The sequence below is a fragment of the Meleagris gallopavo genome, chromosome 1, assembly GCF_905368555.1.
Source record: "Meleagris gallopavo chromosome 1, MGAL_WU_HG_1.1, whole genome shotgun sequence".
NCBI lineage: Eukaryota > Metazoa > Chordata > Aves > Galliformes > Phasianidae > Meleagris > Meleagris gallopavo.
In genome coordinates this window covers 127,016,471-127,040,335 of record NC_139404.1, presented here as the reverse complement: position 1 = coordinate 127,040,335, position 23,865 = coordinate 127,016,471, and the positions used below count along the sequence as shown (strand labels likewise).

At 37.8% G+C, this 23,865-nt stretch overlaps 2 protein-coding genes across 4 annotated transcripts in view; both read left to right on the top strand.

Annotated features, from left to right (window-relative positions):
* LOC104916138 (granulocyte-macrophage colony-stimulating factor receptor subunit alpha-like) overlaps window positions 1–7,896 on the top strand; it is a 16,215-nt gene extending 8,319 nt beyond the window's left edge. The window contains exons 6-10 of one of the 2 annotated variants that reach the window (XM_085213212.1): window positions 335–373; window positions 942–1,080; window positions 1,610–1,697; window positions 2,283–2,364; window positions 3,258–7,896. In XM_085213212.1, coding sequence (XP_085069338.1) covers window positions 335–373; window positions 942–1,080; window positions 1,610–1,697; window positions 2,283–2,364; window positions 3,258–3,323 — 414 coding nt within the window. In that variant the 3' untranslated portion in view covers window positions 3,324–7,896. The remainder of the gene's footprint in view (window positions 1–334; window positions 374–941; window positions 1,081–1,609; window positions 1,698–2,282; window positions 2,365–3,257) is intronic. The other variant, XM_085213217.1, reaches the window with a different exon arrangement.
* Window positions 7,759–23,865, top strand: LOC104916413 (granulocyte-macrophage colony-stimulating factor receptor subunit alpha-like). Of its 2 annotated transcripts, XM_085213136.1 has the most exons (13): window positions 8,312–8,371; window positions 8,486–8,561; window positions 8,658–8,751; window positions 8,916–9,049; window positions 11,048–11,174; window positions 12,208–12,337; window positions 12,457–12,626; window positions 14,807–14,946; window positions 18,047–18,085; window positions 19,114–19,243; window positions 19,689–19,782; window positions 22,066–22,147; window positions 22,981–23,865. In XM_085213136.1, exons 3-13 carry the CDS (start codon window positions 8,667–8,669, stop codon window positions 23,050–23,052), a joined length of 1,203 nt encoding a protein of 400 aa, XP_085069262.1. In that variant the 5' UTR covers window positions 8,312–8,371; window positions 8,486–8,561; window positions 8,658–8,666; the 3' UTR covers window positions 23,053–23,865. The 2 variants fall into 2 exon arrangements, with proteins under 2 accessions (XP_010725758.2, XP_085069262.1); XM_010727456.4 differs by lacking the exons at window positions 8,312–8,371; window positions 8,486–8,561 and adding an exon at window positions 7,759–7,892.

Here is a 23,865-nt window from a genome sequence, read left to right as displayed (position 1 = left end):
ACAGTTTGCTAGTATTTTTCAAGGTTTTTTTTAGTACAAGTATGACATACATCTTTCACACATAGGGCATGTGAAAAAAAGCTTTTGTTACTGCTTTTTACTTCTTTGATTCTCAGTTCTGCAATCACATTTAAAGGGTTCATTATTTCAGAGCACAGGTGATGAGAAAAAATGCTTCTGTGGAAGAACAGCTTAATTTCACAGTGTATAAAGAAAAGCATTTAAAATATGAAATATACTCTTTTTAAAAACCAACCATTTATAAGTTAGGACATCTTATTAAATAGTAACAAAAGGAACAATCATAAAAATTGAAGTTCTTTGTTGTTGCTAGGCTGATCCTGAGGAAAGAATCAAAAACACATCTAGAACGGTAAGTCTGTTACTACATTAATCTAAAGTTTACGTTGGGTTGAAAAGCCAACTGTATAAGAACATCCTGCAATCAAATTGCTTTCTCTTCAAGATACCAGTGTATAATATAGTATGTCTGCTTATTATTAACAAATTTCCTCAAGTAGAGTTTTTTATATTTTTGTTTATAAGACATGGTACAAACAATACTTGCATACATGGAACTTACGTGTATGCAAGTCACACATCCTCCATTTTTCAGCTCATTGTACTTCCTAGCAAATTCATGCATATGTATAAATATTATCATAATTTCACATTATGATTGGAGACACAAAATTCAGATAACTGTGAAGAATTTTACTTCATAAATGGTCTCAGGATGGGGTTGGGATGAAGGAAACAGAAAAATACCACCTGAAAGATTAAGTCAGTATAAAGGAGGAAGAAAAATATCACTCATCCGTCAGAATTATGTAAAAATTTTATTCTGTAATTGTTTACATCATTAAATGAAGCAGATACCTATATTAACATCTGTACATCTAGTGAAGGCAAAGCTCTCAGCCTAGTTGTTTTATATTTAGGAAAGAATCATCACAGGAAATTCCTATATATTTGACAGCTTCAATGCAAATGAAAGGTACAGCGTCAAAATCAGAGCTACTAACAATGACTGCTTAGTGAGCGAAAACTGGGGGGAATGGAGTACACCTGTAGAGTTTGGTAAGAATGAAAATCATTTTCTTGACATAATTTTCTCTTAATTACTATTTGTCTGCCTCGCTTATTACTTCCCAGGTAGAAACACTGTAAATTTGCACATCTCTTCTAAGATGAAAAAGAGCAACGAACTGGCATATCTCTCAATATGAGGGAGTTTCCAATCGTTCTGCTGTGACAGTCAGTACTTCTTGCAAGAAGATAGCAGATAAAACACATCTTTTTCAAGTCTCTGCTGCCATCTGTTTTCCTTCTGTTTTCACAGACCCATCATTTCACCTGTTCTCTGTCACCTTGGATTTTGAAATAATATGTAGACCTCTGTTCCTCACAAAATGTTTGGTACAGCGTCAAGTTGCTGTCTGCCATCCCATTCCTTCACATATTACAAGGCAATGAGAAGCTAAGCCAAGGAAGAAGTGATGGCATGATGCTGTGAAATGCCATCATGCATCAGAGAAGATGCTTTATATAGTTGTGCATTCGTTCCTATTTTGTGATACTAAACACTCTGATGATTATTGTCTTTCAGGAAGAGAACAACTGACATCTATTTCATCATACACATTACTTCTGATATCAGCAATAGCAGCAAGTCTCGTACTTTTCTTCTGCATCATGTAAGTCTTATTTCTTGTGCAAAACTTGTATTCTGGATTCTAATGTGAAATAACTCTTCTTTTTTTCCCAGCAGAAATGTTCTGATATCTCTTAAGTAGAGGAGACAGAGGGAAAGGTGATACTGAATTATAGCAGATATCATGACCTCCTGGCCATAGAGCATCAAGTGGGCTCTGTATTTCTGATTCCCAATGTTTTTTAACTACTTGATCAATATAGCACAACTCCTTCCAACAGAGATATGAGGTCTCAGCTCAGTTCCTCTTCAGTTTCTGCCTTTAGGCACTGCATTATAGAGAGTGGCAAGTAAAATCATTTCCTTGGTTTAAGGATATTTCTGTTTCAGAGATTAAAGAAAAGCAACTTCCTATAAGTCTTTAACAAGTCATAAAATAAACTGCAAAAATCCAAATTCTGAACAATGAACTGATGCCACTGGTTTTGACTCATGTAATTTTTAGATACTTTTTCATTATTTTTGTCCCAGAGAAAGAAAATAAGCCCTCAGTGTTATAATAATAGAATACGTTTTCATAAGTTTGTATATTGAGTCTTTTCTTCTCTACCTTTTTTTGACCCTGTAGAACCATTTATTTGAAAACAGTACCTGCTATTGTACTACAGCCAAAAGACCTGTTCCATGATATCTCTCCAGTGAATTTCCAGGTATGTTTTCTTTCCATTTCTCTGAAATTTTTTGTAAAGAAGGATCCACTGCAGTCTCAACCATATGAACTAAGCGTTAGAGAAATGTGTATAAGCACAAAATATATTTCTTTCTTTTTCTTCTGTTGGGGTATCAAAAGATGAGCTCCATTCACAAATAATTCTCCTTTTCCATTCAAAGATATTTGGTATTGGCTAAATAAACAATTTCTCCCAGCTCTTCATAGCCTAAGCTTCTCAGCACAATAATAGTATAGATCAAGACCCCTGGTAGCTATGCAGAAAGAGACACAGAGAAATTTACTTCTGGTTAAAAATACTTCTCTCATAGCAGATGTTGAGACCATGTTAGTATTTGGCAATGCTACTGAAGGAGGAGAATTTTCCAGGATATGGCAAGCAAGAAAGTACAGCAGAAAGCTGAGAGGTTTTGATCTGTTCAGAGTGCTTGAGAGCCTTATGAGAACAAGGAAAATATCACAAGTAAAAATGGGAGAACTGCCAGTCTGGAAAGCATTGTGCAAAATGCTTTGTTGCCACAATTCAAACAGTATTTTAGCTGGCAATGAGCAGGTCTGGAAGCAAGAACATGCCTACAAGGACATACTGGAAGCTTCTATAAATCCTACTTTCGTTTCCTTGGTCACATGAACTTTCCCTTGTTAGATCCAGAGTTGCTTTTGTAAAAGTTCTTTGGTCCTTTCTGGGGAGCTCATCATGAAGGGAAGATATATACTCATCTACTCCAGTCTTCTCATTGCCAGAGTCCCACTACATCTTCTATATAATACGTAAATAATAACAATTTGAATAATACAAGTTTCAAAATTACAAACTAGTGATCAATCTCATCCATAAAATTTTAATGAAATATCTTATTTTTCTTTTAATAGACAGAGAATCAATTCATAAAGCATGAAACTGAAGAAATAATAACAATTATTGAAGAAGCAGCATAATGGCATGCAAGAGAAGAGAGTTTTCTTTTTTCATGCAAATGATTATATATGTACTTGTTGGCATTAATTTACAGGTTTTTTATATCCTCCCTCTTGTAAGCAGATGTACCAGCATTGCCTGATCAGGCCAGTCTTCCATAATCTGTCATTAAAAAAACTCTGTATTATTTGTTTGGAAATAATATATAATTTCTGTAAGTATTTTGAGTTATACACTCCAGCTAGTGGAATACACTAACTAGTAAGGAGATGTCAAACAGAATCATTAATATGGAGTTTAATCATACATTGCACTTCAATAGATGAATCATTTAGATTGGGAAAACCATGAGTTAGATGTCATTTATTACCATGGATTGCCCAGTGCCATGCCTACGTCCCATCTCTTATCTCCCCCATGCTCGTATACCTCATTGCCATATCCTGTGTCTCTCCTTCTGAAGACTTTGGCAGTCATCCAAGCTTATACTGCAATGGTACCTTGATGGTAGCACACAAAGGTAAATGTAAATCAAAAAAGCTACACACACTTGCTCAATGATCTATTACTAGTAATGGAAATACCATATTACTGAGCTACAGGGTTACAAGAGCCGAGCTACTTACACTTCTAAGTTATCTATTTTTCCTCATGTCAGCATTACTTGAAGTCTCCCTCAAGAATAAATACTGAAGAACTTCTATGCCTACTAAGCAATTCTGTTCAATTCTGATCCTGACTGGCTTTTCCAATGCCTTATGTGAAATTTCTAAAACAACTACTTCTGAAATGAATTTGATATTGTTGGAAATACCCAAATAATTTTATCAGGACGGTATCTCTGATAAAAGCAGATTTTATTCACGATTGCAATGGCGGGTGTCCTGCAAGCAGGTGCGCGCCTATGGACACAACATGACAGCCTTTATACCCTGTTTTCTCCCCCTTGCCTCCCCCCCCTCCCCTGTTTCCCCACTGGCTGGGTACTCCAAGTTCACAATCTTATCAGAGGATTTATATTTGTTATTTACTTGTTAATTTGTTTGTTATCTGGTGGCAGTCAGTCGCCATCCTGTTGTTTCCAAGATGTCTCAGTGCTCTTCTTGTCGTATTGACATGGTGATTTGCTTCCAAGTCTTCGTTAAACAAGGTTCACCAGGGCGGGGATGATGCCAGGCCTTCCGATGTCTCTTCAGGCATTTCCTCAGGCATGCCATGACTTGTTCTCTGGTTTGATCTCGTGCAGGATATTCTTGCAGTGTGTGTGACAAAATATACATATATACACCTATTTACACCTATATACAGAGCGTGCGTCGCTGGGAAGGGTTATCTAGACGATAAGTGACATAAACTATCAGAGATCTTCCCCAAGTTAAGCAGAAAGACTCCCAAAAAGAACTATGACAGAGGAGATCATGAAATAAAAATATATATATTATCCAATTCTAATGCAGAAACAACATTTGATTCCCACAATATGAAAAAGAAAAAGAAAAAAAAAAAAAAAAGGAAGCAAGCATGCAAACAAAAGAAAACACAACCATAAAATAAACCCTGGCACACTGGAATGTCTCAAATGATATGCGTGTTCAAATTGCATCCTTGTAAAACAGGAGAGGTGCTGACGAGGTTAAGAAAAAAATATGACAGATTCTAAAAAATGCTCAGTATGGATACATTTAACTGAAGAAGCATGAGTTTCTTTCCATTGAACTGGAGCTTCCAATGGGAATTTCACTTCTGCCCAGACCATAGCCATGGCTGGAGAGAAACATGCCTTGAGTCATGCCATAATGTAAACCAAGTTTGAGTACCTTCTGTATTTGGTCTGTCCAGCATCTGTGGATATAATTCCTGATGATCTCTCTAATTCTCTGTACCCTGCCATGTTGCCCTTCCAGCAGATTTCAGGATCGTTAAAGTCATTTCAGGCAGCTGAAATCCCATCTTAATAGACAAAATTCAGTGATAGTGATAAACATCCGCTAGCCCAACATGATCAAGATGTTTCCTTTGAAGCCAGATTTTTCTGATTCCATGTTTCTAAAAAAGTTTTTATGGACAATTTCTTTTGGATAACTTTAAAAATAGAAGTTGAAAAGGAGCATGCTCTTTAAATTATAACGTATTAACAGTAAGAACTTCTGCATCACAAATCTCCAACTGAAACCAAAACTTACTATGGAAGTCAAAACATATAAGGTCTACTAGATCCTCTCTATTCAGTTTCACAATCATGACTGTTAGTGAACTATTTACACCCTCTTTGCTTTCACTATGGAAGCTGTTGAGGCTGCAAAGCCCCTTCAGAAACCTGGGATTCACTTCTAATGTCCTGATGAGAACAACAGAAGTCCTATTCATGAGGAGGTGGGAGTAGCTGGGATTATAGCATCTCTTTCCTGTTCTTGGGCAAAGGCCCAAAGTAATGATCACTGGAAAAGGTTGGTCAGGATATGTAACCTTCTAACTACCTGATTCAGATGTTCACGCAGACAGATGTCTTGTATTCTGGTCCCCTGTTGCTATTCCTTTGTTCTGTGGAAAACATTTTCTGAAAAAAAGGAAGTAGTGCAACTACCAAGAAGAATGTTGCAATCTATACAAGAGCTGTAATACATTGACATAAAAAATGCTTAGACAGCTCTTGTGAGCACTCCTATTGCTGTCGGATGAATAAAATATTCTTCAAGCTTTGGGATTTTCTAGAAAAGTTGTTAATTCTGATCCAGCAGTGGCAGGATCATCATGGAACTCAAAGAACTGAGAAGCTGAATACACTCTCATTACCTCTGTAATTCTGAAAAGAGTTTATTCTTCACCTGTTGGGTGGTAAGGCCACTCCACACAGGTTTCTTGGACTTCAAGGCTTTGATAATATCATCAACATGCAACAGTTTTGCTTAGTGATTTTTTTTTTATTATTTGTTTATATTTTTTAAAATCTCAGGAAGGATTTGCCCTAAATATAGACAAGCAAAGAAATCCCCTGGGTAACAGAGTTCCTTTGTGGTGGTAACAGTACTGTCCTTGTGGGTTGTTTGGGTTGTTCTCCTACAATATATTCTAGTTAAAAAAAAAAAAAAAAAAAAAAGAGTATTCGCACCCCAAAACCTCAAAACCCCTACTTCCTCAATGTGTTGCTTAGATGCATAATCTCAGAAAGTACCAGAGAGTACTGCTCCTCTACTATTTGCTATGAGCTCGGGAGCTCTTCAGAGTGGGAACATAAGGCTCAAGTAACCACGTAGTGGAGTTGCACTGGAGAAAAGGAACCCAGCGCTGCATGCATGCGTTTCTCTTTGTTCACTCATTCTAAGACATGTAACTGGGAGGACTCGAAATCTGGAAGTTGACAGCACTTCCCAGAACCAAATTTAGGCACACAGAAAATGCAATTGTCCAGCATCCCACTGCATCTGCACCAGCGTGATGAGCAGCTGAGTCACATACAGGCACTGCATAGCCATCCAGCCACAGCCATATATGGGCTTGTGCTTCCACTGCTTCTCCCAGGAAATGTCTGTAGGCATGTGGAGATACAGCCCCCTTAGAGCATCAGCTGACCTTAAAAACCATCCTTAAAGTAGTGCAGGATCAACAAATGCAACTTTGGCAGAATTGATTCCAGCCTTCTTCCTTTCCAACCTAATCTCTGGGCTCACCTCAGCACCTTTCCTTCTCTTCTCCTGCAGTGTGAGGTGCCAGAGTGGGAGCAGAGCTCCTGTTTTGGAGTATCTCCTGCAGGAATGGGGCAGGAAATTGCTTAACAATCTGGGAACTGTGCTATTGGAAGAGGGAGACAAAGGATCTCTCTCAAGGAGAAAGGAGAGAGAGAGAGGCAGATGCACAGAAACTGTCTTCCTTCAATTTTCAAAACTCCATTAGATTCTCTCTGGTATTTGCTATGGCTCTAATTTTACTGTCCGAGGCCCCTTTCCATTCTCCTTAAAATATGATCCTAGGGCAACCAGCCCCTGCCACAGCAAGACTGCAGAATGGCCAAGCTCCAGCCCACTACAGCCCTGCCTGGCACTGACATGGCCCCTGCCCAGCTGGGCCCGCCATTGTGAGTGCCCCCACACCCCCAGCTGCCTGCTCCTGGTACTGCTCTTGGATGGGACCTGGCCTTGAGGGCCTGTCCTCAAGCACCAGCGGCAGCATGCTTGGCCCATGGAAGGATATGCTTTTTATTGAGTTATGCTTTGTACTACTAAGAATTATTTACAGCCAGAGATAAATATCTGTAAGAGGGAATGTTTTTACATATTCATTGGATTCCGAAGTATTAATGGATTCTATACAACAAAAAAGAAAATTTAACAACTAACTACTTGTTCATATTGCATGAAATGTGGGTTTTAAAATTGCCAAGACTCTTGATTTTGTAACAATCAGGAGGGAAGTGATGAACATCACATATTGCAACACTTCCGATAATATGAGTGTTCCCTAAAACGTAAAAGACAAGGAGGCAGCCCTATTTGTAGCTGTATAACCATTGCAATTGCAAGTCTTTCCATCTTCTCTGAGCCTCAAGACTACGATACAAAGATAAATGAGACAAAGAAGTTTTCAAATATAAGGTAGGTCTATCTTTGTCTTTCTGTTTTGTTTATGGGAGTATTTGGTAATGTTCTAAGATAGATACAGGAAGCCAGGGGCTGGAGAGACGATGATCCAGGCATAATCTCAGAAGCTGGCAGAGAAGTACATGGAGCTGAGTTGAATAAAGATTTTTGCAAGCAAGATATCTACTGCCTGCCAAGAAAGTTCCTTAGCCACATTTTTTTATTTTCTTTCTGGTTTTGGCACTGAATTTGTAATAAACTTAGATGCTGCTCCTAGATCTACTTTTATACAAAAAAAGACACTTGGAAGTACACTAACTGAGCTAACACCCTCACCAAAACTTAACATATTGATCACTGAGTATCTAGACCTAATCGATTTTGCTGTGACAAATTCTGGTATTTTCTATTTGCAGCTGTTTACCCACATGTTTGAGGTCTACTCATCCTGATAGATAATCTTTAGACCTTAAGACGGCAGTCATCAGGTGAATGTATGTAGAATTCCTAGAGCGGTTCCCAAATCAACAGCTTTAAAAATCATCACACAAATTATTTTGCTGCAGTGAAAAACAACTTTGTTGATCTTGTTACTATCCATTTTAAAGATTCTCTGGCTGCTTGAAACGTCCATATAATCTTTTCTTGCTCAAGAATTGAGATGGGCAGACAGTTTGGAAGCAGGTAAAATGAGCAGATATGACCAGACCAATTCAGAGGGCAGCAGTTTGCTCTGATATCTGTCATATTAGACAATTTTTGTTGCTTTCTGTCTCCAAGGAAGAAAAGATGCTTGCTTGTCTTGGACTCATCTTCATGACACAGTGGCTGCTGCTGGTTGCCCAGATGTATGATGATTGGCAGTGCACAAACTGTGAGTAGAACACTTCCTGCAGATATCCTCTTAGGTGAAGTGTAATATGCTTCTCTTTAGACATATTTGTCCCCCAGTTGCCTTTTGTCTTAGATCTGGTAAGTAGTAACCTCTATACCTCAAAAATCTGAACATAACCGATCCCTATTATGTGATAATTTCAGGGGAGATGTCAGATTCACCCATCCAAAATTTGATGCTGAATTGGTGGAAAACAGAACTGAGTTGGATCAGCACCATGAATTTCACTACATACAGCTGTTCTATGACAGTATATAATAATGTGGTCGAAATACAGGTAAATTTTCTATGTAAACTATCAACAGAGATAAATCACCACACTTTATTCTTTTTCTTTCATATTCTTAAATAACTGAAAAAAGATAATCTGTGTTTTAGCCATTCTTTTTAGTTTTTATTGAGGCCCATCTTGATACTGATATGTGTCTGTCCTCTGACAATTCTTGTGAAATTCTTGCCCTTTGAGGACTATTGCAGGACCAGGATCTTGATGAGACTGAAGCATAAGACTGCCTCTTTTCCTGGTTTCAAAGGAACTTCACTGAGAGGCATCTCATGCTGTATGGATGAGAATTGTCACATATAGAGGAGAAACTGAGTTAGACACGTGCTCTGACTTACTTTAAAAGTCTTCAGTGGCACTGGAGCTGTAGTGTAGCTCAGAACTGGGACTCACGTGACATAGAAGTTTGTGAAGGAACAGTGTTTCTGGAGTGGCTCCTGAGATCCAAGCTGGTTATTTCAAACATAGTAGGCACATTTGAATAAACTGAACCAAGACCTGAAAAAAAAAAAAAAGGGCCTGAGCAGCCAGCAGCTCTGTAGCTAGACATTCTTGGAAGGCATTCACTTTAGATCACTCTGCAGGACAGCATGTTCCAGATGCCCAACTTGTCCCAAGAAAACAGGAAACCCATATGCATAGCTAAAAAAGAGAAATAAGATATATATATATATATGTGTGTATATATATATATATATATGTGTGTATATATATGTATATATGTATGTTTGTTTGTTTGTTTTTTAATATGGCTCCAACATTTTAATAGCTGACAGGAGACATGGAACTCAGAATGGATTATTTGGACAGTGTTCTGACTTTATGGAAAGATAATTTCTTTGTCAGGTTTAGTCTGTTTTCAGCTCTTATGCAGAGAAGATGGCAAGCTAAACCTTTCCCTGTTTTGTAATTACTACATGTATTAACCAGAATAGGTTTTCTTTTGAAGACTGACAGGTTCTTCAAAGAAAGTCATGAACTCATGGAAATATTTTTTTCCTGAATACATACATTACTCCAACATTCACCAAATTCTCTTCCTGTAGACACCACAGCTGCAATAATGTCACAGTCTATTTGGTCAATATCTCTTGTGCATCAGACTGATTCGATTATCTCTAAAGTACAGTTCAGGAACAGGAACTGTATCAGAAAATATTGGTTTTGACATCCTTTTTTTGCACAAATAAAGAATAAGCATTTTATGCTATGCTGCTCTGTCAGTATGCAAAATATAAACCACATTTACTGTTTCTGTAAGCAGTTTTCAGAAGTCTAACTTCTGGGGAATCTTTTAATACTCCGTGTAGTTCTAGCATCTGCATCAATGATCACAGATTATAATAGTCATGTCACCCTCATTTCAACTATCTAAGCATGGAAACCTTAGTCTTCAAAACTCTGATAAAAGCCACTAGTGAGGTACAGGTCCTGCCTGGAGAAAATGTATCCATGCATCTTAGATGCAAACACCTGTGTCCTTTACCATTAAATAGAGGAGACACTTATATGATTTGTTCAAATTGGCTGCTAACATTAAGAAATCTAATATTTCTTATTAGAGATTAACCTCAAGCCATCTCCTTACCCAAACAGTCATTTGTGGGCTATCTCCTTTTGTCTTTGAAATGAGAATAAAGTACACTAAATCCATTTGTTGATTTTTATGAAAGAACACATGCTTCATTTTGAGGAGGTTCAAAAGATTTTTTATGCTGAAGGATGGATAGAGAGGAGGAGATCCTATTCTTCACACTACTCTGTCATGAGATTTTCTGATGGGAAGCATCAAAGTCTTCACCTTACGCTGATAAAGGCTCATTATCCAATGTTTCTAGGAAGAGAGCTCTTTGTCTCAGGGAGATATCAGTACTTACTTCACTCTAGTAGTGGACCCACTGTTACACAGAAAGCACAGGCTTTCTACAGGAGTGTTATATAAACCGTTAGTTGAAAAAGTTAAAAATTAACCACCTGAATGTCATTTTTCAGGAAAAGAATACAAACTGCATCTTTGGAAGAAATCTAGCGTATCCTCTGCACAACGGGGCAAACTTTTCAGTTAAAGCAGAGAGCACTAATAGTACATACTCAGTTACATGCAAGTATATTCCTCAAGGTAATGCATTAGACTTCGGGAAAGGATTTGCATACTTTTAATGGGCCTGAGTATAAAAAAAAAAAAAAAAAAAATGAAGTGCTTCCTTCTTTAGTTAGTTCTATTTCCTGGAAATGGATAGCTTCTTGTTCATATCCTTATGACAATGTGTGTTGGACAAGTAAAGTATTTTCCTACAACTTGTAGGAAACTCAGTAAATGTTTTGCCCTTGGTTAATGTCTCGCTTGGTGACATTTTCTGAATTGCAAATTCTCTTCTGAACGTTTTATTAGCTTCATTTTCCTGTATTATTCAAAATCAAGTTGAAATAGGTTTGTGGCTGTAGTTTTTAAATACTTCCTCAAGAACTGTGTGACATCTTGAATTCTGTAACAGCATAACTCATGGTGTCACTCTGTAATGTCCAATCTATGATAACAAAAAGTCTGACAGAATCTGCCCTTTTTAATATGAGAGGGATAACAGATATAAGAGTGTTAAGATAATGAGGTACAATATTTGCTCATTAAAGTAACATGGAATTGGAATATACACAATGACGCTACTTCCTGTCTCATTAAGCTCAAAGAAATTGCTGTTTCCTTATAAAAGGAGGGCTAAGTCATCCTTTCTTTTAAAAAGACACGTTTATTGTCCTTATTAGCCTTTGTTAGGGTTAGGAGTTAAACAGTAATTTGTAGTGTTTGTGATCTGGTGATGTTAATCTCAGGAATCAGAATAATTCAAGGAACAGAGGTGGCCACTTTAGGTGTCAGCCTGCATTATGGCAACCTAGTCTTCATGAAGGCTTATCCTGTCATATACAACTTCAATCATATCTTTGGAGGACATAGTTACATAAGATTCTTTACAAGATCTGTCAGTCTAAATATCTTCCAATGCAGCTATGTAAAATGATGCTTATCATTCCTAATCAAAACAATAATTGTCTAGAGTTGCATATATCTGCTGTATCTAAGCATGTGCCATGATTCTCCAGCATGGAGCAGTCTACACATTTTTTCTTCATAATGGACATTGCTGTGTTTGCAGGCATTAATGGGTCAGCCATTGAGAACTTCTCCTGTGTGATTTATGACATTTCCCTCATGAACTGCACTTGGCAGGCAGGCAGGAATGCTCCAGGAGATACCCAATATTTTCTCTACTGGCAGAACTCAAGGTGAGTAGGTCTTCTTGAGTCTTGAATTCTCACTTAACACATCACAGTACCCGTGTTTAACTAAGACTCCTTGATATATATATATGTGTGTGTGTGTGTGTGTGTTATGTTATCTATAGAGATGATGATGTAATGGAATGTGAGCTTTACATTGAAGATGAAAATGGTAGACATGTGGGATGTAGATTCAAAAACGTGAAGATAGAGAAATCTTATTTTTTGGTGAATGGGTCTAGCAAAAACTCCCTGATCCAGTTCTACGACACAGATATTGACCTATACACGATTGGTGAGTAAATTATTTATTTTGTTTTATTTCTGCTTTTGCATAAGGGTAATAGAGCATTTATCCTGTGACAGAGCCCACACTCAGACAGAATTGTCTCCCCACATGACAGTTTTTCCTGTTTTCTGAAAAGATTTGGTCTTATCCTTGATGCTGGAAAAAATATAGTACAAAAATGGACCACAAGAGGAAGTAGTAACATTCTGAAATAACTGTTAAGAGAAGTCTGACCATCCTAACAATTCTTACGTTGAGAGTGAGGATTTTCTGGCTTGAATGTCACATACCTAAAAACCGTGCAGGCATTCAAATCCATTGGATGTTAATACCAGAGTTCTTAAATTCTCACTGAAATCTCTAGTTCTGTCTTCACTTGTGCAACTAAGGTGAAATGTGTTGCCCAGTCTGTCAACTTATTTAGCTGATTATTATCCTAAAGATGGCGAACACTGATTTTGTAAATGCTTTCACACTTTTTTCTATTATGTTTAAAGTGGTTAAAAATTATCTTATTTCTGTGTTTAGTGTCTGGCTGCCGAATTTAACTTCAGTTTACTTCCCCATAGAATATGTAACTATTTTCATTTTATGGACTTTCTATATTTCAGTTCAAAATACATTTACTCATTTGCCACCATTGCTGGACATAACATTTTTTTCTTAAGAGTGGTATCTGTACAGGCAAGACCTGAAGTCTCTTTTCACCCATTATCCTTGCAATGACAAAAGGAGCAGTGTATGTCCTCCTTTTCTAATCGCTCTGAATAATTTATCCTGGCTGGTGTTTCTAGCTCCCTGGTCCTTTGAAAAATATTATATCATAACTATTATTTATTATTTTTTTTTCAATGACCTTCAGACTTCCTCCTTGTTTAACTTCTCAAAACGTTATTGCTTTGGAGCAAGGTTTTCTTTCTAGCTGCTGCTTTTCCATCCTTTCTTATATGGAATAACTCCATTACTTGACATGTATCATATCACATAATTATTGAGCTGGAAAAAATACATGGTATGCATGAGCAGTTCTTCCATTCAAGGTCAGTTCCTTTATCACCTGTAAAAGTACACTGTCTCACCTACATTCTTAGAGTCAAAATTGAGAGACTGAAAGACTGTGGTTTTTTCAAGAAAATCAACTACCCAAATGAAAGAGCCATGAAGACAATAAGCAGGGATTCTTCACAGCTGTAGCCCTTCTCAGCTGTTTTCAGCAATCTACTTGAATTACATATACATTGATGGAATTTTGGAGATGGCATTTCACACCACTAACTTTTTCAGTGATGGCCAAAGACATTTCAACTAAAGAGCCTATTTGAGCAATTAGTCCTCTGCATTACCAGTGGAGATAACCATACGTGGAAAACATACCCTTAACTAAAAAAATGAATACGTGTTCAAAATACCCCAAGTTTTCATATGCACTTTCACATACGGTGAAATTATTTTTACTATTGGCAAAGCTCCATTGCTTTGATATTGCCACCAAAAACAAACAAAGCTTCATTCTGTAAAGAAAAGGAGGTAAGCTGTACTATTACTCAGAGAGATTAAATAAGACTGCTTCTTGACCAAACAGCCTATCACAAACAGACCAGTCTTGTCTGTAAAGACTGATGCAAGATAGTCTAACTGAAACCATTCCCTCTATTATTGTTTTATCATTTCTTTAGTCATCAGTGTCTGCTTGTCTTTTGCTGTTACAATAGATATTAAGTCCTTGGGTATGATCAAAATACAAAAGTATTCATACTTTTACCCATATTTGTGAAAGTAGGGAAGATGTCTGAAGTTCTAGATTCTTAAAACTGAAGTGCCATTCTTAAACTTGTATGGTTATTTTTATAGGAGAAATAAGTTGCTTGGTTCATAATACCAAGCAAGCCATACCGTCAGGTCACAGAAGAGTCAAGTGAGAAAGGTTAAAGAATGAAATAACCTTCACAATTCTTACATTAGGATTAACATCAGATTGCTTTCCCTAAACCACATTCCTACTTCTTTTCCTGGAGACAGGATATAGAGAACTCTGGTCTTCTAACATAATGCTCAAGAAAAATAAATGTAAATAAATATATTTCTTCACAGAAATGTTACCTGCAATTCCTCTTTTTTTTTTTTTAATAAAATCAAAAACTATTAAGTGATTTTAAATATTTGAATTCTTGAATTTATCATTTCAGAAAAACTCATGCCTCCATCAAATGTCACTGTCAGTTGTGACAAAAATTCACGTTCTTGCACTATTCAATGGCAACAACCCCAAATAAATCACTCTAACAAAGACAGATGTTTTAAATATGAAGTTGAAATAACATCCAAGGTAAGAGGAATCTCTAGAGCTACATTAAACATCGATGCACATTTTTACATTTTCTAATATGCATGGGTAAAAAGAAAACCTCTCATATCATGTGGACTTCCTCATATGCAGTATTATTTCTCATTGTCATGCCTTTCGTGCACCCTTTAAAGCTGTACTGTCCCATTTTATCCCTCTTCTCCTGAGAAACATATTGCTGAAGATACAGTTAGTGTCTAGGAGTACGTGGGACTAAGAGAAGCATGGTTAATCACAACTTGAACATATTACAGATTTGGCTGTGACAAAACTAGAAAAAGTACTTTCTTTGCTGAGGTTTAGTTCTTTCCAGTGGTGACTGCATCTGGGCTGTAGATACAGCGTGAAGGAATGGTGATTTGGTTAAGCAGTATGAATGGATGGAAGAGGCTGAAATTTCTGTACATTCAAAATATAACTAGCTTACCAGATACCATAGCAGCTGGAGATGTATAATGTTAAGTAAAAGAAAAAAAGTGAGAGAGAAAGCAGAAAGACTTGACAAGCCTTTGGGAGCAAAAAGGAGTGAGGATGGAGTGACAGACTGAGGGGTCCAGCTGGAAGGAGAGTATGTGCACTACACCTCTGGCAGAACTTTGACATGCAACCAAGAGGTGCTGATGGCAACCGGGGAGGAACAGCCTGCCTGTAGTGCAGCCCAGCGGTCACCGGGTGGCTGGCGCTGTCCTTCTCTGGAGTTACTGTTCGGAGTTGGGTCTGGAGGCAGTTTGCTAATTCACAGATGATCCTGGATGATTGCTGCTATAAAACCTTATGGCTTCTTCCAATCCCTTTCCCTTTGTAGCACCTAAGTCTTTATACTGAGCTCTGTGTGACTTTGACATAAAGAGAAATCACATGCAGAATTCTTTATTTTTTAACATGATTAATACCAGGTTTCAAAGAATATTCAATTTATATGCTGTCTGAATTGCCTAGTATTTCCATAAGAAATTATCAGCAGTTTTCACGTTACTAATTTCATCAAAGTCCACCAAATACTGCATTGCAAAGGGTATTGCTTTCCAATTGTGAAGTATAAAGTGAGAGCAAGATTTTGCTTACATTGTTTTATAGAGAAATATTGCACTGCTAATATACTGCAACCAACATATATTTGTATTAAAATCAACTTTTAAACTTTATTTTACAACTGGAAATTACTTGCATTGAGAGAAAACAAAAAGGATAACACAATGACCATGAGCAGGCTGCCCTCAGGAGTTGTGGAGTCTCCTTTTCTGGAGATATTCAAAACCCACCTGGATGCCTACCTGTGTGACCTGATGTATGGAACCTGCTTAGCAGAGAGGTTGGACTGGACCTCCAGAGGTCTCTTCTAATCCCTATGGATCTTTAATTCTGTTACTGTCTTTCTTTCTCATACAGTCACATCAGTAAAAGCACTAAAGGGAGATTACATGATTCCATTTTCCCCCTCTGCTCAAGTTAGCTGCTTTAGGGATTCAAGGACCCACTCTCTTGTACAGCAGCATGCTGTGCAACATGTGCTCACATGCCACATGGGTACAGCATGTGTACAATTATTTTCTGAAGAAATATTTGATCTAATTTATTTTTGTTTTACAATGGAAAAAAACAAGACTGAAAGTAATTAAAAACAAACAAACAAAAAACCCCAAACCCACAGTCTAGTGGAGATGTTGATTTAGCCTGCCAATCATTAGTTGTGTGTGGTCAATATGCTGTATAGTAGACATAATACCTACACGGAAGAGATATGGGATTTTTTTTTCCTATCAGAAATGTAGATGGAGGGAATCCTGAAATATCTGTGAGTCCAAGTCACTTTGGAATGATTTCATCTGAGGGAGAAGAAACAGCACGTGCTTAGCATTTACAATTCAGCATAGTGTTTTGTGTTTTTATAAGATATAAACAATAGATTTAAAAAGAAAAACTTATCTCATGAAGTTCAACAAGGTGAAGTGCAATGTCCAGCAACTGAGTTGGGGCAATCCCAAACATAGATACAGGTTGAGTGGAGGATGGCTTGAGAACAGCCCTGTGGAGAAGGATTTGGCAGTGTCAGTTAATGAAAGATTTAATATGAGCTAGCAATGTGCGCTTGCAGCCCAGAAGGCCAACTTTATCCTGGGTTGCATCGAGAGAAGTGTGACCAGCAGGTCAGGGGGGTGATTCTGCCCTCTACTCTGCTATTGTGAGACCCCACCTGGAGTGCTGCATCCAGTTCTCAGGCCCCCAAAACAAGGAGGACATGGAGCTGTTGGAGTAGGTCCAGAGGAGAGCCACAGGGATTTGGGCTGGAGCCCTTATGGGGAGAGGCTGAGAGAGCTGGGGCTTTTCAGCATGGAGAAGACTCCAAGGAGACCTTATAGCAGCGTTCCGGTACCAGAAGATGACCTAGAGGAAAGTTGGGGAGGGAGTTTTTTTTAAGAGCATGTAGCAATAGGGAAAATGGCTTTAGCATGGCTTTAATGGCTTTAAACTGGAAGAGAGTAGATTTAGACTAGTTATTAAGAAGAAGTTATTTTCATGAAACTGGTGACACACTGGAACAGGTTGCCAGTGAGGTTGCCCCCTCCCTGGAAACATTAAAGGCCAGGCTGGATGGGGCTTTGAGCAACTTGGCCTACTGGGAGGTGTCCCTGCCTATAGTGAGGGTTTGGAACTAGATAATCTTAGGGGTCCCTTCCAACTGAAACCATTCTTTGATTCTGTGATCTTAAAGGCTTTTTCTGGTGTGTGTAAGAATAGAGTTACTGTTTGCATTCAGACAGGGTTTTTTTGTTTGTTTGTTTGTTTGTTTTTTTGGTTGTGTTTCAGTTTAAGCATCAATCTGAAATAAAATTTATTTCTCAGCTTTAATGGTAAGGAGTACAGATACTTTTCCATAGAAGAAATAGTTACTTTATAAACTTGGCATTGCAGTTGAATCGCATATCAGAAATAAAGTAGTAGGTAAATTACTAGTTTATCAAAACAAACTGTGAAGTAGATTAGATAGTAATGCAGAGAAAGGTGATAGATAGTTGGTTAAAATGGCTATCTTAACAAAAAAAAGCAATCATAAAAATAAAAGTTTTCTCTCGATTTACAGGGCAACTCTGCAGAGTGGACCAATCAAAGTTATACAAAAGTAAGTTTGCTTTTTCTATTTGTCAGCAGTGTATGTTAGTTTCGTAGTCAATTGTGAGTAGTAAATAGCATATAATTGCATTTAGCGTTAGTTCTATGCTTTACAATATTCTTATTTATGAGTTTCTGAAACGCGTCTAGCTGCTAAATAATTATGATATTTGTGTCACTTATCACACATTCCAAGGAATTTAAAAAAAAAAACAAAACAGAAAAGTTACTGTTCCATAACTATTTTGTAAAACCTTCTATTACACTATTCCTTCTTCCTCTCAAATGTTTGGGTCAGAATTTGAAGATACACATTAGTGACAGAAGGGAAAGGTGTCATTGAGAAAACTCCTCCTAGGAATTTAATTCAACTTATGTAAACCCAAAGACCAAAAAAAGCCCTTTGGAACAGGGCCTGTTTCTGCAGGTATGCTGCACCTTCTTCTACTCAATACAGCCTGCACATCCCACCCTTATTCTGAAAGTATCCAAAGAAAGAATATGTTGTGAGAAGTTCTGGTACAACTAAGTACTGCAGTCTTCTTATTTTACAAGGTTGTACTGGAACTTTTGTTTGTCCTAAGGAGCCCTATTACAAAGACAGGAACATGAGCTACATGCAGATGGTTTATTCTTTGTATTATAGAATTTTAGCAGCACTAATATGAGACAATTCAAGATACTTTTCTGCTTCTGTAAATGTAGCAAGGAAAATCATACATAAATCAGAATTAGTGATTATGTAATTTCATAAGAAATTACAGGTTAACAAGTAGAAGTTGAAAAGTTGAAAGTTCTAGACAGCAAAATTTATGGAGTGATAGGCTATACTTGAGAGGATACACACATAGATACATACATACTACATACTTTAAAAGCAAGCATATATTTTTTGCTCCAAAGCAGCAGTCTGATCTAACAAGCAATTCCCCTATACCTCGAAAACTCACACCGGTAAACGCAGCTTCTACATTGTCAACATCTAGGAATTCAGCAACGAAAAACTCAGTCTAAATGTGATTTTGTCTGTTTGTTTAGGAAATTATTACAAGCCACATAGTTCAAAATCCCAACATGGGAAAGAAGAACCTGGTGAAAATAAGAGCAGCTGGCCATACATGTAGAGTGAACAAAGACTGGGGGGAGTGGAGTGCAGCTGTTGAGTTTGGTAAGAATAAAAAATCCTTACCCTGACTTATCTTTCTCCCAGCTATGACCTATCTTCCTCACACATGGATGTGCACTTACAGACAAAGAAAAATATGAAGTATACGTAAGCATAAGCACTGTGTTTCATTCCACATTACTGAGAATGAGAGAGATGATTAGTTTATCTCTTAACATTCTAACTTTGGAAATCAATTAAAAAGTTGTATATTTGAAACTGTAGTACAACTGTAGTACATGCCTGCTTAGCACTGAGGATTAACAAACAGGTTTGGTGTTAATCTCTCCTGGAAAAATGTACAGCTAAAATGCTAAAAGAAAAAAAGAGTTGCATTTTGTTCCAGGAGAAACCTTTTGGACTGACATTCACCAGTCGGAGTATGTGCTTGACTGTGCATTTATTGCTTTTTGTTAACAATAATGATTCATGACTGTTGCTCTTTCAGGAAATGAAGAAATTTCTTCTTCAGTATGGATTTTACCTGTAGTGGCAGTTGCAACACTCTCAATAGCTATCTTTACAATTTTCTTCTGCAAAAGGTACATAGAATTTATACTTTTATTTCATTTTGTGTGAATGTGAGAAGTATCTGCAATTCTTAAACAAATAAATTATGCAGAGGTGCCTCAGAACACATTTTCACTCACAATCTAATGGAAGACAAATTAAAAAGGTGTTCTCAAGGCAAACATTATGATTGTGATACATAAAGTCTCTCTTTGGTTGACTCACAAACATTTTTTCAAGAGCCTCTACTGTTAACATGGCAAGAAGGTTAATTCTGTTTCCTCACTTACCACAGAATCATAGAATCATTAAGGTTGAGAAAAGATCTCTAAGATCATCTAGTCCAGCTGTCCATCTACCATCAATATTTCTCCACTAAACCAAGTCCCTTAGTACCACATCTACGCGTTTTTTGAACACCTCCAGGGACAGTGACTCAACCACCTCCCTGGGCAGCTCGTTCAAGCACCTGACCACTCTTTCAGAGAAGAAATGTTTCCCAGTATACAAGCTGAATCTCCCCTGGTGCAACTTGAAGCCATTCCCTCTTGTCTTATCAGTAGTTATGTGGAATAAGAGGTCTACTCCCACCTCTCTGCAAGCTCCTTTCACATTGTAGAGAGCAATAAGGTCTCCCCTGTGCCTCCTCTTCTTCAGACTGAATAATCTCAGTTCCCTCAGCTGCTCCTCATTAGACTTGTGCTTCAGACTCTTCAACATCTTTGTTGCCCTTCCACAGATACACTCCAGGTCCTCGATGTCTTTCTTGTAGTGAGGGGCCCCAGGATGAGCACAGTACTTGAGGTGTGGCCTCAACATGGCTGAGTACAGGAGGATAATCACTTCCCTGCTCCTGCTGGCAATGCTATTTCTGACAGAAGCCAGGATGCTGTTGGTCTTCTTAGCCACCTGGGCACACTGCTGGCTCATATTCAGCTGACTGTCGAAAAATAATCCCAGGTCTTTTTCATCCACACAGTATTCCAGCCACTCTGCCCCAAGCCTGCAGCATTTCCTGGGGTTGTTGTGGCTGACATGCAGGACCCAGCACTTGGTCTTGTTGAACTTCATCCCTCGGCCTCAGCCCAGCAATCCAGCCTGTCCAGATACGTCTGAAGGGCACATCAACACTTCCTGCCAACTTGGTGTCATCTGCAAACTTACTGAGGCTACGCTTAATCTCCTCATCCAAGTCATTAATAAAGATATTAAACAGGACAGGCGCCAATACCAACACCTAAAGAACACCACTCATTATTGGTTGCCAGGTGGATTTAACTTCATCCAGCATCATTCTCTGGGCCCAGCCATCCAGTTGGTTCTTTATCCAGTGAACTGCGTACCTGTCCAAGCCAGTGTCAAAGGCCTTGCTGAAGTCTAGGTAGACTATGTCAACAGCCTTTCTTTCATCCACCAAGCAGGTCACTCAGTCATAGAAGGAGATCAGGTTGGTCAAGCAGGACCTGCCTTTCCTGCCTTTTTAGCCATGCTGGATGGGCCTGATCTCCTGGTTGTCCTGCACATGTCCTGTGATCTCACTCAAGATGATCTGCTCTATAACAATCTTCTATAACAATCGGTTCTCAGGAGCAGAGCCTGGCACCTCCTTCTGCTTTCTCTCCTCAGGGTGCTGCGCAGAACAGACAGGTCACCTCTTAGCCTTCCCTGCAAATTAGACAACCTAAGTTTCCACAGTCTCTGTTGATACCAGCTTTAAAAAGCCATGCTTACCAACGTGTAGACTGTCTGCCAAAAGATGTGATTTTTTGAAATGCACTTATTGCAAACACACAGGTTGATTGTACTTATCAGTATAGATCTTCTAACATTCATTAGAATTGTCCTAGCAAGCTAAATTAATCTGAGAATGCATAAGAAATTTGCATTTCTTCCTGAAATAAACTATGCAAGAGAAATAGAAAGAAAAAGGATAGTCTACCTTATCATGGACTTTGTATAGAAATATACAGTAATTCAGAGAAGACTGTTCTTCCTATTTGTTTAAATGTTTATGTTCACTTTATACTGGTTCCAGTGACTTAAATATGATCACAGCAGTAAGTTCCTTTTTCTTTCAAAGAAGAAAACAAATATTTTGAATCTAACCAAAAAGAAAATTATTACCATCTAAATTCTTAATGTTTTCCTCATATGTATTCATTCTGTGCCATGATGATGTACAATTTTCATTTCTTTTCTGCGGAAGATTTCTTCCCCTGGAGGAGGAAGACAAGAGCAAGTTCAAGGGTGCAGTGGTTTTGAAACATGCTAGATACTTTATTTTTCTGTTTTGCTCTGTCCCATTTGAATTCCAGGACTGGTTATTGGAAAGCAGCATTTCCACAAGTTCCAAAGCCAAAAGATCCATTTCATGGACAGCCTGATATAAATCCACAGGTAGGCTTTCTTTCTATTTTATAAAATGCAAAAGAAGACTATACTCCAGGTTTAAAGGTAATTGTTTAAATGATAAGGAACTTAAAGGAAAGAATAACTCTTTCCTTTGCCGTATACTGAAGAACTACAAAAGAAAATCAGCAGGGAATTTGTTAAGGGAAGTCAAATGCAGTACTCTTCTCCCCCCAGGGGGTTTCTGCTGTTCCAGTTTGATGGGCACAGGAGTTAATGCTTCCATTTGTAGGTCCTATACAAGGCACACACATGTACCAACATGCAGAGAGGAGATTGAGACTGCCAGTCACTCAGAGCAGCATGGATGCTTTATCAGCATCACACTGTCACCAACATAATTATAAATATAAATAACACAGTGTCCCGTAAGCAGAGCCACAGACAGCCCAGTCTGGCTGCTTCTCTCCATCTGGGCAGGATGAACTTTGCCAGTGGGACATGCACACATCTGCACTCAAGAACTGTTCAGTTAACTAAGCTTCAGTCCAAAGTGTACTCACCTAGTTACGTACCTTAGTAAAGTTAATCCTTTTGTTCTAATTCCTTTAAAATTATCTGTAAACAGTGTGTTGGAGAAAAGCACACTTTCCCCCTACTCATTTTCAAACCAGGCTGAAAATCATGTTTCAGCATTACAGAGGTGTTGAACTTTCAGTATTTTGTCTTTAAAAGGAAAGCTTATCTGAGAAGAAAAAAAAAAAAAAAGTGAAATATTTCTTTAAAATATGCAAAAAAAGTTGAAATATTCTCAGAATTACACATACATAAGTTAAGTTAGTCACGTGTAAAACTAACAGAAGTTTTAATTTTCCTTTCAGATGATGGAGTGCAAAATGCAGTCAGTAACATCTGAAACTGAACAAATTATAGTAGTTGCTGAAGTAGAATAGTAAAAACAAATGAGGAACCTGAAAGTGTACTTTTTAGTTCAGGCAATTCAGCTCTGCAGAAAAAATGCATAAGTAGTGCAGCCAAGAGATAAGATTATTTATGTGTAAATTTTTGAAATGCCTTTGTATTTTCTTTTAATTTCATCTTACTTTAGCTGTCTGGGTAACTGTCCTTACTGGGAACTCTGTGAATATGATTTAAATATTTCAGTCAAAAGTTTCAGATACATTTCAATTTGTTAAAGAAAAATAATATATATATATATTTTTTATCATATTAAAAATACTAAGAGCCAGTATTCTGAGAGGGCAGACAGCTATTTAGAGGGACCTTGACATGCTGGAGAAATGGGTTGATGGAAACCTCATGAAGTTCAACAAATGCAAATACAAAGACCTGTACCTGGGACTACCTAAATCCATGTATCTTAGTGAGTGGATGACAGACAGGTTTGTAGACAAGGCTCTTTGGTCCTGGTGGACAGGGTAGACAAAAATCACCAGTGCGTCCTTATGTTTGATCAGGTGACAGGAGAGCACAAAGATCCCCCCTTCAGTTAAAGTCTAATTCCATACAAAACTCATTCTGGAACTGGAGTTATATCAGAATAGTCTTGTCATATGACTCCCCAATTTGGATGGTTGGAAAGTAAGCCATCCACCTGTTCCTACCTGAGGATGTTATGCTGGAAGCTCACCATGACTTCTAAGTTGATGTTAATACTCAAACAAAAAATGGTCAAGCATTTCACCCCTTAACAGAATTAGCCTTTGAGTACTGTCATTCACAATAAAAAGAACTTTATCCTCTGA

What these genes read in the sequence shown, in the direction of transcription:
- LOC104916413 (XM_010727456.4), top strand. Translation starts at nt 8,667, where the DNA reads ATGCTTGCTTGTCTTGGACTCATCTTCATGACACAGTGGCTGCTGCTG. An exon ending in TGATTGGCAGTGCACAAACT is followed by an intron (nt 8,752 to 8,915) that starts GTGAGTAGAACA and finishes TGATAATTTCAG; the next exon opens with GGGAGATGTCAGATTCACCC. An exon ending in AAGTTGAAATAACATCCAAG is followed by an intron (nt 14,947 to 18,046) that starts GTAAGAGGAATC and finishes CTCGATTTACAG; the next exon opens with GGCAACTCTGCAGAGTGGAC.